General features: G+C 37.7%; 1 protein-coding gene across 2 annotated transcripts in view; it reads left to right on the top strand.

Moving 5' to 3' along the window:
* The window catches only part of SEMA3A (semaphorin 3A), a 281,004-nt gene that overhangs the window by 229,692 nt on the left and 35,413 nt on the right, over positions 1-15,899 (top strand). For both annotated transcript variants that reach the window (XM_017807832.1, XM_017807833.1), the window contains one exon: positions 14,717-14,859. In XM_017807832.1, the coding sequence (XP_017663321.1) occupies positions 14,717-14,859 (143 nt within the window). The remainder of the gene's footprint in view (positions 1-14,716; positions 14,860-15,899) is intronic.

Here is a 15,899-nt window from a genome sequence, read left to right as displayed (position 1 = left end):
ACACAACACAGGTTTCTTTGTAACTATCATTTTTGCAAAGATCCGAATCAGCTTAAGCAAAGTTCAGATTAGGTGGCAGGATGCCAAAGACAAAGCTTCTGTGTTATAGGCCTTGCAAATTCAACTTGGTTTCCCATGATCTCTGAGATCTCTGTGAGAGCTCATCACAGCTCTGATGCTTGAAAAACAGTGACTTTTAGCTTCCAAATTGTGCCTCCTTTCTTGTTCACAAAAGTCACTAACCAGTTTTTCAGAAAAGTTAAGCAGAAATCTGTTTGTAGGAATCACACAGCAGAATACTAATTGATTTAAACAAAGCAGGAGCGGGTCTGTTACAGCCCCCTTCATTGGGATATGACATACATCCGAATTTTCTTTTTGCATTCTTGTGTAGGGGTTTTTTTTTCCCTTCTGCTCTAGCCATCAATTTAATGAGGGTTGACCCTGTCAATACCAATTTCCTCTTTTCGGGCCACCACGTTCAGAGTTTGGTGGGCATTCAATAGAGATTTACTGTTGACTGGGTAATTTGAGTTCATGTGTGTGGTGAAAAATTAGTGAGGAGAATTACCCAGAAAAGTGGATGCCATGACAATGCATGTCACCATGGTGTGACCAGCTCTGCTGACATAGGTTTCAAAAGCTCTCCCCCTGTGAAAATGGGGCCTGTTTGCAAATTAATTAGTTTCTGGCAGCAGCTTGATTGTTGACCCAAAGTTTGTAGAGTGGAAAAACAATCAGATTAGTGTGTTCAATATAAAGGCCCAGCGCGGCACTCGAGTGCAGTTTGCCAAACTGTTGAAGCCGTGAATGGAGTGAAACAAATTCTTTTTTGAGAAGCCAAGGCAAAGGTTAAGTGTGATGTGACTGGAGCACGCTGGCCGCGGGGCGGTGGGGAAAGAAGTGGAGGTTTCAGCCACACAAAAATAGAGAGTGTTGAGCGAGTTGCATTGAATTTAATGAAATTCACAGCTTCAGACGCAAAAGTGTTTGGCAGTGTTTTAGTCTGTGTTAAAGGGAGAAATAAGATGGCTTTGTTGTAAGAAGTTTTCTTTGTGCGTCCATGTGGGGCTCCAGGGACTGTGGCTCTAAAGGGTATTAGAGACACTTCCTGAGCCTCCACGCTGTTTCTAAGCACCTGCAGACTCTGAGGTTTGTACCAGTTCCTCCCATTCCCTGCCACACACTAACTCCCTTTATCTCTAATGATTCAGTCCAAGCTTCCCATTCATCACCTCCAACATTTGGGCAGGATTCTTCTTTTAAATAGTGCTGGTGTTGGGACTCATGGGCAAATGCATTAGAAATCAACACTTGTGAATAGATGGACTGGCTACAACTTGTTATCCAGGTAGTGAGACAAAAGATAGATACTAAAAAATATAATAGGCCAGATCTTTAGCTGATAATACATGACAGTGTCCCCAGTGCAGCCAAGATCTGATTTCTGCTCACCGGAGTGCTCAGCTCATTTCATTATTATGCTCCATTTTATTAATGGCTTTTTTTTAATATATGTCACCTTTTGTCATCCATTTATGACATTCACTGTTATTATCACCCTTATAATATTTCCTTTATATAAAACAATTCCTATGTATTTTTAAAAATACTATTTTCCCACTATGCCAAACAGAAAGAAAGGAAATGCCAACAAATGTGAGGGAGACCATGTTCATGGGAAGTTGAGGTATCTTCTCTTGAACCAATGTCTTAGCCCTGTTGGCCTGAATAAGAATGCCTGACAGACCCAGGGGAATGGGAGGACACAGATGCTGAGCTGAAAATATGAAGGGCTCCACCACCGTGTAGCTCCCACCCCATGAAGTCACTGAGATGCCCAGCATGCCCAGCAGAGTTAATGATGTGAGGACACGGACCCTTAATCTGTTCCCACCTCTTTCCCTCGTTCCATAAAATTACAGCTCCTAGCCTTCGACCTGTGCAAACTTTGTGATTTGTTCTTGCTAATGGGGCTGAGCCTACCCCCTTTACACTAACATTCCTGAACCGTGAATTGCTTGTCCCAAAAGGCATTTAGTGTTGCTTGCAATTAACACAACTGATTACTCAAAGCCGGCACCTGAGGTGGCATGGAGCCATCTGGAAGCATAATTGGCTCCTTAGCTGGAGTAACATCCACCTCACAGTGGAGTCTGTGATGACAGAATTATTAGTTCAAAGTAAGCCAGGTATTTGAATACCTGGTCTACACATTAAAACCTCCACTAGCACTAGACACAGATGAATTATTGCAGACTCAAAGCCTCCCTTTCTGTCTGTCTCTGTAACTTCCCTTCTCTTTGTTCATGAAATCACACATATTTCAACCTGAATGTTTGTAAGGCTGAGTAATTGCTTTTGTTCTTTGGGTTATTTAATTACAAATCTCAGTAGATGACAAGTCCTCTGCTCTAAAGGAAGACATCACATTTGCACAGTTACAGAATCCCAACACAAATGTGTGTGGCAAATCAGTGACTGCAGATTTATTCATGCCCTCTGGGACCTGCACTGCCTTTTCAGCTTAGCATGCAATATGATTTAAATTACAGCTTGTGCAGAGCTGTGCCTTGGGATTACACTCCATGTTTCCAACTGTTTATAGTTCAGTGAGCTTTAACCTCTGTGATTCTGAAAATTAAATAATGTCACGGCTGATATCAAACTGATGGCTGGTACTAGATTGTTAAATACTGTGTAGTATTAAAAACCTATTTTTACAACAAAAGTGGAAACATCAGTGTATTTAAAACATGGATGGCACATTCAGGTAGTTCAAGAGCACAATTCAAAAGTCACACGAGCAGAGAATAGCAAAGCTAATATTAAGCTCTGTTATCAAGGATATTATTTCAACTTCTGTATTTAGCAGAATTGTGGATGTGGACTTGACTAGAGCAGGACTGAGTTTAACACTAAGTAACACTGAACCTAAGTGCTTTGTGATGAGGTAGACACAAAGAGTGGGTAAGATCAAGAAATGTAGATAGAGCATCTGTTGCAATTAAATGCAGATTTGTTAATTCCTTGCAGATTGTATAGTGTCATTATTTCTGAAATACTGTGGTATATCAAGTGTTACGTCTTGAAGACCCTTTTGTGCTGTAACTGTGGACATCTTAATATTTCTCTTGCCATTCAGCAGAGGAGGAAAGGAAACACCTAATTAGAAAACTCTATTTTTAATATGGCATGTAATTTCCCATCAGATTACTTTTCACTATTTGCAGGGGTTTAATTGATGTAAAAACTTCTAGTGATTTTTCTTCATTTAGTTCTGCAAACCAATGTTTCTAGGATAGAAACTATTCCAGTCCCACTTGAGCCACTTCATCCTCTTCTTCCCCGGGCTCTTGTCAGGCAACACCTGCAAAACAAAAGGGTGAAAGCGATTTCACCACCAGCATCATTTAGCCCATAGAGCCTCATTCATGGCTGTGGTGTAAGGAAGGGAGAACAGGAAGAGAAAATGACAAATGGGAGAGACAAATGGATACTTACTTTTCACTTGCAAAGGCAGCATGTTTGACTAAATAACAGAGAAAATAAACAAAGAAGAATTCACAGAATTTCAGTTATCAGATATGACGGACAGATCACAGACACAAAAAATGCTTGACAAATGGTTCCTCATTTGATGCCTTTAAATTTTGACAGTGCAATAGATCCTGAACTTTCCATTTTGGTGCATTACCAAAGTGGTCCTTCTTTTTCTCCTTGATCTTTAGAGTGCCCTATACTACTTGTCTCAGACTTCAATGTCTAGCTTTATGTATCAAAGTGGTGTCAAAAGTATCTCACCCCTTGCTATTCCATTGGATTCTATGGGCTTATATAAATCCACCTTTGTTGAAAGGTGGCCTTTAAATCTGATTTTTTAAACATGTAGATAAGTGCTTTTACATACCATACAGTAAAAAAAAAAAAGACATAATAAAGCAACATGGTAAGATATTTGTGGTAACATCTAAGATTTGTCGAAGTATACAGGTAATCATCAGCTAATAGTTGATAGTCAGTAGCAGTAAATACCTCAGATGATAGCGTGCAGATAACACAGTATTATTGAAATGTGGTAACATTGCTTTTAAGAATCTCAATTTCAGTGTCAAATGATGCAGTGTTGTCCAAAAGACTGTTGAGAGTGACCCACCAAAATTGAACAGCAAGCTGATAAGCCTTTTAGCTCTTTTTCTCTCTGCTGTCAGGTCTGTATCACTGGTGATTATAGGCTGATTGTTTTATGTTAGGAAGGTGAGCTGTCTCCTAGTGTTAGGAGGGAAAATTATCTCTTTCAAAGACAATTATTAAATTGTAAATCTTTGAAACTACCATTTATTGTACAACATCCAGTAGAATTTGATGTTCCTGAGCACTTGGGGCTGCCACAAACACACTGAGTAAATGGAGACAAAATATTCCCTTTCTGATTTACCTTTTTCAGGGATGGGCTGGCCTATGTTTTTATTAGATTCCTGGATTATGGAAAAGAGTATTTTTAGCATATCTTTATATATATATATAAATTTCATTTCCTCTTGGTGGGTTTTAAAGATTTCTGTTCAGGTAAGTACAGCAAGATTTGTAGGAAGATTTTAGTAGAGAGTTTGGTATAAGCAGAAATAAGATAACCTTTCATAGATGATCATTCAGAAAAAGCAGAAGAAAAGTTATTTTAAAGACAGGATTACATATTTTTCCCATTCACTCCACAGCTCTTATGAAATAGTTGCAAGCATTCAGTGATGATACGTTATCTATGAATATGGCCACTTATCTGAGGATTGGTGTTTATTGATTCCTTTATTGCCATGTGAGCAAAATTCAATATCTTTATAAGTAAGAAAAAGTGTTCCAGTGATGTCAGTGAGATTATTCATATTTCCTGAGCTCTATAATAACATTTGACACACTGTAAAACTTGGTATTCATGGGGCACAGCTTTCTTCACTTATCCACTCCTTTAGTCTCTATGTCCTATTCTCAGAAAAAAGCTCCATGAGAGAAAAAGGTGCAAAACCTTTCTATGAGATATTTTACATGGACTAGTGAGTCATCAACTTTTTCCACAAGATTGTGTAAATGGGTTGTCATTATCAATACTCAGTTCTGCTCCATGTTTGACACACTGTCAGCTTTAATTTTTTTTTTTGCCAGACTTTTTGGTAGAAAGCATTCTTAAAAAAAAATTCCAGCTTCCCATTTACTACAGGACCTGTATTTTTTACTGCATTTCTTTTTTTTATTACTTTTAAAATATTTTTGGTAATTTTTCTGCCAATTCCTCACCCCGTTGTTTATGTATCACAAGCAAGTGTGCTGCAAAGTCCTCCCTCAGTGCTTTTAGAAAACACAAAAATTTCGAGTCTGATACAATGTTGCCCCAAGAAACTTTTCATTCATAAGAGTCACAGAAATTACATCAAATATTTCTGAAGTGCTGTCAGTGAATAAATTAAAAAAGGAGGTTTTGCTTGTACAGAATTAAAATACAAACCAATTAAACAACGTTTGAGAAGAACAACTTTCTGACAGAGCGGTCCAAAAGGTAATGTTGCAAGACTTTTCTGTCTGAAGCAACTGCACAGTTTTCATCACACCTGTGCTATCAAATACTTTTGTTGTTTTTTTAAATGAACAGAACTAAGTTGCACATCAACGATAAACTGGTACATTAATTCAGTTGGGTAAAACCCTGTTAATACCTTATGTTGACTGAAGCTCAATTAAGTTGGAAACACATATTATACTCACATGACTACTGAAAGAGGTTGCCATAACTGATGCTATCGCACTGAATACCTTATCTTGTGCTGAGGGGTTTTGCTTCCTCTTACAGATGCCTTACTGCATTTTTTGTTGCTGTGCTACACTGACAGATCAACTAAAACCAGTCATTCACCCTGCCCTTTTCTCAGTCTTTGCTGCCATTCCTCATTAATCTTACTGTAATGGATTTTGTGTCAAGTTGCTTTACGCTGGCTGTAAAAGTTCATTATGACAACAAAATCTTTCTCATAGTTTGACAAAATCATCTCAGTTTTGTAGCCAATTCTAAAGGATTTAACTAAGAAATTAAATTACAGGAGATTGGAAAGGTTAGGAAATTGCTATGGGAGTGTACTCTGCTGGATGACTCCTTGGGACCTGGCATGGGCTGATGATTATTTCCAAATGAATTAACATCCTTCAGCGAGAGTTGAGACTATGGCAGAGTCCGGTCCATTTTTTTGATGTGACGTCAGGGAGGAGATTTTATTTTACAGCTACAAAACCCCTTTCACACACTTCAAATTGAACCTGGCAGTACAAAATTTGGAATTTTTCTTCCTGTTTTCAAAATAGATGGTTTTTGACACAAAGGCCATATTTGTTCACTTTGTAGCCAGAAAAAAGTAATGTATCTGTGGACAAATGGTTCTGCTGGAGACAGGGTTGTGCACTGCATAGAGCTGACAGAGAAATGTTAGGAATTTAGGTTTCAGAAGACAAAGAGGAGGCTGAAGATGCACTTGTCAAGGCAGTGATGTTCGGGGTTTCATGCTCTTGCTGAGGGCTGTCCCACTTTACCTATTTAGCATTTTCTCACTGGAATATATTTGCCATGTTAATCCCCAGCTATCCCTCACACTCAGCCAGGTATTTGCCTCCTGCAATGTGCTGTGTCAGGAGCTTGTGAGGGTGTTGCTGCAGCTCTCTGTCTTCAGGACACTTTCTGGTACCCTCAAATTTCCAAGTGGCAAAGAGGAAGAATAATCCATCAAGGCATAAACGCACATCTCTCAGCACTCTGAAGGGCCTGAGGAAATCACATTAGTGGAGAAGAACAGGTTTGGTTTCTGAGTTTTAGATCAACTACCATAAACTGCTTGGGCATCTCCAGGGACTTGTGCTCCACCTGTGAATCTTCAGAGTTTATACAAGGCAGGCCCACAGCATGGCTCTGCTTGCCAAAAGTCTGTAACACCCCAAATCAGAAACATCTTTTGTCTTCAGTGCCTCCACGCTCCAATTCCTCCCTTAATACATCACTTCTTTACATAAAGACTGTGATATTTAGTTCTTGTCACTCATCCAGAGCTCTAAAGACGTAGGTTACACAGTTAAGGCATAGGCTTTCTAGTGCTTTTATTTCCAAACATCAATGTCAAAAACTTCAGATAAATGACTGAGAGAGGAAGAAACAGGCACTTAACTGGAACTCTCATTACCTTTTTCTGCAGTGAGGTTAAAAAATACAGAAAATTGAGATTAAAATATTCCTAAATGGAGACAATATGCTGCAAGCCTCACTCTCTGTTCTGTGTTGCCCAATTACTCTTTCTGAGGGACAGGTAAATCAGTTTAAAATTAATTGTGTTGATAGATGTACAACAACCTTAAAACATAGTCAGTAATGAAAAAGAGGTGTTAATTTTGATTGTTGTTCTGTAAAGAGATAATAATCACCTCTTTTAAATTAAATAGGGTGGATAGATCATAAGCATGGTTTGTGAGAAATCTAATTCATGTTGAGCATTAAGCTATAATTTTACTGAACTTTGTATTCACTTTTCTTCACCGTATAATTAGTCTATACAGGGAATCAAAACTATTGTTGTCTCTTTAGAACAAAGGCTTCAGAAACTGATAATTGCATCAGAGATCAACATTTTCTTCCTTCTCTCTCCTGTGGGAGCTAAAATGTTATTCCCAAGAAATATTCATGCTGAATTATGCCTCTAAGGCAGAGGAAGAGAGAGATCTCAGGGTGGTGGCATTGTCTTGGCTGGTTGTCAGGAACTCATTTACACTACTTTAGAGGTGCTAAACACCCCAAAATGAGGTTGTGCTCCCTTGGAGGGCACCCATGGCTCAGTACCCAGCCTGGCCTTGCCAAGTTTTCACTTCTACTAGGTCTCCAGTCAGTGTGGAGCTTGTAAGCTTTAGGATATTATTGATGCTCCCAATTACACTTGCCCTTCTTTGCTTTTGCCCCAAATACAAATCAGTAGTTCCTTAAAAAAACCCCATCATTTTAATAGGATTTATCATCAGTCACAATGAGAATGATGCATAGGTGACACTTAAGATCAAAGCACTGAACAGACACAAGGACTAGACTCCTGTTGCTGTATTTTTAAGTGTAGCATTGAGATGTGGAAGATACTACCCGTGTAAAAGCATTGTGTGTCTTTTTTAATGCATGTCTTTCTGCATGTTATGTTGCTGCTGCATCCATGGGTTGAAATGACAGAACAGGGGTATGTTGTTACTACTTCTAATATCTTTCATCCTTGAAAATCTGTAATCTCTTTATGTCACCAGAAAAATTCACACAAGTCACCACTGAAACATAGCAGTTGGATTCTGCAGAGGAAGGGGTTTTTTCCTAATTCTGAAAAGAGTTTTGAATAAGATAAAATAAAATGTACGCTATTGAAATCACAAGAAGCCTTAAACCTTACACTTATTAGCCCATTTTATAATCTGTGTCACCAAAATTGTGTTTACTAATCTTTGAAAAATTAGTAAAAACAGAATATGACTTGTAAGGAGAAACTAGCTGACATAACTAACACACTGATTAAACATCATCGTTCCTCAGCATCAGTCTGGCTTGACTCAAACCACTTGGTAAATATAATCAGTCTTTAAAACTCTTTCTGATGAGATTTTACATTGCAAAATCAATGAGTGACCATAGGGCTCCTTACCTTGTAATAGCTGTTGACAGCTTGACCATGCATGGCCTGCATGCCACACATCCTCCTCTGCCTACCCATGAGTTTAAAAACAGTATCTTCAAATGACATCTCTACTCCGTGGTCTGTCCCTGGTACTACTTTCTGTGTTAGCATCTGACAGTAAGTTACCACAAAACCCTCATATTGCTCCATAAGAGCCACAAGTTATCCCTTGTTCAAAGAGCATTCCCACTTAGAGGATGTGGGCTGATGCCATCCACATTACTGAGGAGCTTCACTCTAAGCAGTGAATCCATGAGAGCTCGGCCACGTTTACTTGAGTCAACAGCAGCAAGAGGGATGTGAAAGTTGAAGAATTTAAATGAAAGAACTGTGAAAGAACACCACTAAAAGCTTTGGTGTTTTGTAAACTACATTCGAGTGTGTAAAACCACAAACCAGCTTAGCTCTCTCATCACCACATATTAACAGCTTTGTCCTCTGGTGACCTTGCAGAGTGTGCTGGTGGCAGGCAGCTCTGCTCTGCACATTTGTGACTGGTGCTGCAAGTCTCCTCTCTGTGGGTAGCAAAGCTTGCTGTGAGTGCAAGTCCAGATTTTCCAAGGGCATTGTTTGGCTCTCTGTGCTGGGTCTCAGTGGACGGGCACTGTACGTGATTATGAAGTCTTGAGTAGCTGTCTATTTTTGTTGTTGTTAAATTTTTAATTTCATCTTCTCTAGTCTTGTTTGTCTCCTCAGGGCCCCAGTCACCCTCCAGTTCTTTTCATTAAATTATAGCAATTGCAGTTTTACTGAGCATAAAATTTCCCTAGTTTCCTAGAATTTTCTTGCTGTGGCCTGATAAATTAGTCATTTTGACCGTAAATATACAATAATAGGGGCATCCAGTTCAAACTCTTTGCAAAACATTTCCTGGGAGAACTGCCCTTTGGCTCCTGTCAAGTGATGAAGAGATGACCCCAGCTTCTGTTCCTTCAGCTTATTCAGTCTTGACAGCTAAAGGTAATTTCTGTGCCTTCAAGTTTATAGATCTTCATTAAAATGCTAATACAATTCGGTTAGAAAGCCAATTTCTGACTTTTATGGTTTCTTGCTCTTGGGGTGTTGTATGTATTTGTGAGGCTGTTGCTGCTAAAGAGTAACATTTGTAAAAGAACCAATGCAGATCGATTTTCCTTAGCTTTTTCTCCACCTGAAATGCTGAGACAAGCAAAACATGTTTCCATTACTTAACTAAGCAAACAATGGCATATAAATCATAGAGGCAGCTGGACCAAGGTGTCGTTTTCATAAAGAGCCAGATTTCTCACGAAGGACAGTTTAATGGGCTGCTGCCAGTGAAACGTCTGCAGAGCTGGTAATTGCAGGAGGGCACACAAAGTGGTGTTCAAAGGTGTCATGTGGGATCTGAGAAATAACCCCACAGCCAAGACAACTGGAAAAAGGAGACTGAAAAGGTGTGGGCTTTAATAATTTGCTTCTTGAGGCTGATTGTTTTAAATAAAAATCTAAGTTTTTATTTTTAGCTTGTTCATGTTGGCTGTGAGATCAGAGGAGTGTTTTTAGCTGTAATTTTATTTTGATCATGTTTATGCTGTGGCTTTATTTCTCCTTTGATCATGCTTAAACATGTTTCAGAAATGTTTGTTTGATGTATGCTGTTTTCTAAAGCACTCTTCCACGTTGTCTGCTTGTTTTTTAAAAGCAATGAATCATTGCAAAATATTTGCCGTCAAATTATTTCTTAAATCCATTTTCTCAAAACGAGCTTTCTGGACTTTTAGCCAATGAAAGATTGTTTTCAAACAAGAAAGTGTTGAACTGCTGTAACACCATTTTTTAGGGCTGCACAAATTGGAGACATTTTTAGGGTTGCAGAACACTTGATAATTAATACACAGAATTTTGAAGTCATCCCATCTATCCACGATAGCTGCAGTGCACTGACTTGCAACTGTTACTAGTGATTTTGGGTCAAAGTCCCACTTCCCATTCGGTAAAACTTCCTTGAAGTTCACTCCAGCATTTCTTTGGGGGGCTGTGTTGAAGGTATGAAATAGGTCAACCCTGACTGTATAATTTTAAACTTCCCATGGGGACCCCTTGATACTGAACCTGTTTAATTTTGCAGAGTAAGGCAGGGCAGTCTCAATACTTGAACATACACATTCATGGATGACATTCTTTCTCCTGCTGCCTGGGTGAGCAATTAGGAGAGTCAAGAAAAAGTCCCTAATTCCCTCATCTGTGGATATCTCCTTTCCAATGCTCAAAGAAGAGCAATAAAAAAAATGCAGTCCATAGGGAGGGCTGTGTTGCGTGACTGCTGGCCATCTGGCAGATTGATTCATCAGGACCCTAAACAGTCAGTAGTAAGCATGGTCTGCAGCCCTGGAGTTAAATGCAAGTGTGCATCAAGCCTCAGGCAAGTCAAACAGCTCCTCCACTAATGAAACAATAAACAACACACTACAGATCAGTAGTTCACACCACACACTTCTTAGCTTTATAACCTATGAAATCATGAACCACATTTCTTTCCCTCTCTCCACACATGATGTTGCTGATGTATCATGATGTTGCTTTTGTGACCATTACATCCATTCTGAACAGAAATTAATCTATGTGCAACGGAATGTATGCAGCCTGTGCTTCCTTTACTTGTTTCACTGTATAGACATAAATCTGTTAGATGGAAGAGGGAAAAAAACCCAAACACCACCAGGTAGCAAGAGCAAGGGCCTTATTACATCAAGAACCACTCTTTTATTGACTAAAACGTATCGATTTAACTAGATGGAAAAAACAATCCAAAGTATGTGCAGTAAGAAGCATCAGTGTTGTTCAAGGAAAACTATTCCGTGATGTACAGTGGGTGCATTCTAATGTGAAGCTGTGTGACCACTTTATTTTCAGGAATGCAGTTAGGATTATTAATCACTAAGTGAAAATCTGAATTCTCAGATGAGCACAGGTAGGTGTATACAAAGCATACCCACGTGTGCTCAAGCTATGGCATTAATTTTATCTGCCTTCCTCACAGTCCTCTCCTCTGCTACCCATCTGACAGGACCATTTGAAATACATATTTTCAGTTTATTCAACTATTTTTCTATCATTCTTGTATCAGCCCTGCTTTAATACTAAACTGTCTTACTGTTTCTAGGTTCAGTTGCAAAACTATGAGAGGGAAAGAAAAGAATAATAATATGCTAACTGAGGGCAAGTTTATATAGCCTGTGCTACATCAGCAATATTTTTTACTCAAATGGGACTCCCCACAGTATCTTCATAGGCCAACGTAAAGTTAGATTTTTGATGCGTGATATTATAGTGATTTATTTTAGAACTTGTTGTCTTGTGATTTACAAAACGCATTGTGCTAGAAACAAATCATTCAACCATTTGGGAATGTAATTAGGTTTTGGTCGAATGTGATTTTTTGCCATTTTTCTTTAAGACCTTAAGAATGTCAAAACAGCATATTCAGACGAGGTTCACCAGATCCAGTAGCCCAGAACAGTGTCTGCTAATGAGTATCCACTTTCTCTGATGGATCCTTCACAGGCTGCAGTGCAGAAATTTTCAAGCTGTAGCCCTTGTTTCTTGAGATATAAGTCACGTGCAAAGCCCTAGTATATCATATATATAGATATTTACCGTAGTACAATATAGTCTAGATATTATTGATCTTGGGTCTCGTGTCAGTGTAACTTTAAGGCTCTTAAATGCATGCTAGAAAGGAAAGAAGCACATTTAATAGCTTGCATTACTGGGGTTTGAGGTGGAAAGATTAAGCTGCTTACAGATTTTTCAGGTTTTCAGATGTCTAAAAATATTTATTTTAACAGACAATAGGTAGTAGACACAGTTCCACTGAGATCTGTTCTGTGGCCTGTGTTCAACATCTTCATAAATAACCTGAAAAAGAGGTTGAGTAGCAGGACGAGAATTTTTTTTTTTCCACACGATACTAAGTTATCCAGCATACTAAGACAAAGGAAGACTGTGAAGAATTACAAAAGGATATTATGCAACTGGGTAGCTAAGCAATAAATGACAAGTCAAATTATTCGTGATGAATGGTGCAGTGGTAAACCATGAGGAAAACATGCCTAGCTTCACATAGAAAAGAATGGTCTGTGGGCAGAGCATCACCACGTTCTGGGGTTATGGCACATAAAGTTCCATGACAATTTCAGATTGCTGCTTAGGAACTGTCAAATCTATATTAAATATTAGGAATTAATAGGAAAAAACCCCAACAAATTCAACAAACACCATTGCTACAGCCCTTGTGTAAGAGTTCATTTACATCTCGAACATCTGGGGGTATTTCCAATACCAGATTTGAGAGGAACCAAATGAAGATATTAAGATCAATGTTCAAAACACAAAATCAGTACCAAATTTTAGTTCATTACATTGTGTAGGTGAGGAACAAATTCCAGAAGGACACTCTGAATGCTGTAAATTTGTGTGGGTTCAAGAAGAACCTACACAGATAACTGGATGAAAACTTTGTTGAGAGTTACTAAGCATGTAGAAAGCAATGAACTCAGGGAATCAGCTACACTGAAAATAATTGGAAGAAGGTACTTTATTTTTGGATAGTGTTATTTGTACTCACCGTATTCTTTCTTTGTCTTGCATAATTACTTCTGGAAAATGTTGGAGTTTATATATTGATCTAAGTAAACTTTGATGTAAACCAGTATGCTCATCTTTCTGTACTCATATATACACATACACTCATATATATGCACACACAGAGAATATATGTGAATATATACATACACACGCAAAATTATGCAATATGTACTCATATAATAGAAACATCTAAAGTTGTATGTGCATATGTGTAAATATATCAAAATATGTTGCTTAAAAATACTGCCATCCTTAATAAAGCAAGGTGTTCCACAGGGCAGCCAGTGCAAACTGGCAAAACAAAGCAAAGTTCATTATTTCCATGACTGTGTAGCAGTAAACATACACTGAAAAGATGTTAATACATAACACTAAAATAGCTTATAATTTCACATAGGAACAGGACTCTGAGTAGTTAAATATAGTTCACAGTTAATTATCCCAGCAGGATGTAGAGTGGTTATAAAACAGATTGGTAAATCTGTTGGATATGCCTTCTTTTTCCAAATATAATGAAAGATACCAGCTGAAGTATCTCTGTAAAATACAACGATGAGCCAGATTCACCACTGGTATGAATTTACTGATAGGAATTCTATAAAATGCTCTCTCCCCAAACTTGTTTACAACATTTTTTATGTAACCCATCAGTATGTCCGCATTTTATGTATTTTCATTTGTTCCTGTATCTTTTTTACCACCAAATAATGTTGTCAGTCTAATTGTCAAGAAATAAGACGTATTTATAAAAAAAGCCTCAAACTTTACAAAAATGACAAGATAAAGTACTTCAACAATCTGAATACAAATTCAAAAATACATTTCTCTTCTGAGAAGAAGACAAAAATTTGCGGATTAGTGGTATCATGTGGAAGTAGACAATATCAATGAAAATTTATTTTTTAACTTAGCTTTTTGAGAGTAATGAATTAATGCCTTTTTAGATGTAAGATAATTTATCTATTCATTTTTATTGCTAAAATGAGGAATATTACATTTGTCTCAATAATTCTTTCATTTTACTTGCAACATATACAAAAAGGTTAATAATCTAAGTCTAAACATAAAAAGAAACAAGAAAAATATCAGTAATAAATACATGGAATTATGAAGCCATGTTGTAATGGTATACAACCACTTGTAAAGAAATTTCATGAATGTTTAATTGGTCTAATAATAAAATTAACATCTGTTTATTAGATATCTGTAGCAAGTACCTCTCTGTATTAAAGACAAGAGGAATGTAAACATAGAAATATTTGTCATGTGATGCTATAATTGATTCCTGAGAAGCAAAATGACAGTTCATTGATATAAGGAAGACAAGTGATTCAGTTCATGGAGTAGTAACATGGACAACGGCATTGTCTTCTCAGATCCCAGATTTATCAGTGCTCACCTGATACCAGAGAGCGACAATCCAGAAGATGACAAAATCTATTTCTTCTTCCGAGAAAATGCAATTGATGGAGAGCACACTGGAAAAGCCACTCATGCCAGAATAGGGCAGATCTGCAAGGTAGGATGATGAGTCCTTCGTGTGGGAGTGAATGCACTTGCAGCATGCTTTGCAAGCAGTTTTAGAAATTGCATTTTCTAGCCTGTGAACCATGCAGTATTAACATTGGCATTGTACTAAAGCAGGGATCATCCCAAGTGAAATATAGTTAGGAAATAACATATCAAAAGGAATACTATTTGGTTCTTCTTTTGGGGGGGAAACATCACAAACTATGATGTTTTGTTTAAAAAGTCATAGGCATCTTCTGAGGCTTAGAATGTGTCTGCAAAAGAGAGTCTTTTACAGGAAATGTGATACTTCCAGGTGGGCCAAAAACATTTAAAGAATTTGCTTTTTAAATGTTAATAATTTTCCATTCCCACATTAGTGAAAATCTTTAAAACAGTTGTTTAAGGTTAGCTCCAGAAATGGGCAACCATTCCAAAGACCCTTAGCGACTGCAGAATCCACAGTGATAAATGTCCAAATTGTTTTCTGACAGACTTTTAAAAATATTTCTACAAATGAAATTATATTAAAAAATGTTGTAGCTTTGGCAACTATGATAATTTCAGTAAAAATTCATGTTAATCCATAAGCACAATTTCAGTTTAGCTCCTCAAATTCAGAAGTAGCTGCTTTAAAACCAATTACCCCTTAAGTATGAAGTCCTTGGGGCCCTTTATTCCTACATTTTGCAGCTGTACAACTGATCCCACTGTTCTGGCATTTTTATCTACTTTGTTCCATTGCAACTTGCATTTCTACTTTTTGCTACCCAGTTAAGCATAATAAACCCCCTGAGCTTGTCCAGGACAGGGCAGACTGGGAACTCTGAAGCAAAATATTCTGGCTGTTTGTCTTTTTCCAGTGTTATGTATATATATATATATATATATATATATTACAATATATAAAGAGTTTTGGGGTTTTTTGGGGTTTTAAATTATGTGCTACTACGAAATATGTCACTATACAATGTTAAATAAAAGTAATTCATAGTTTGGGTCTTTGCAACATTATAATGCTTTCGTACGTAAAGAGTGAATTCTTCTCTC

The sequence above is a fragment of the Lepidothrix coronata genome, unplaced genomic scaffold, assembly GCF_001604755.1.
Source record: "Lepidothrix coronata isolate B3197 unplaced genomic scaffold, Lepidothrix_coronata-1.0 Scaffold20, whole genome shotgun sequence".
Taxonomy (NCBI): Eukaryota; Metazoa; Chordata; class Aves; order Passeriformes; family Pipridae; genus Lepidothrix; species Lepidothrix coronata.
The sequence above is the reverse complement of the archived record's forward strand: the minus strand, read 5'-3'. Positions and strand labels throughout refer to the sequence as shown.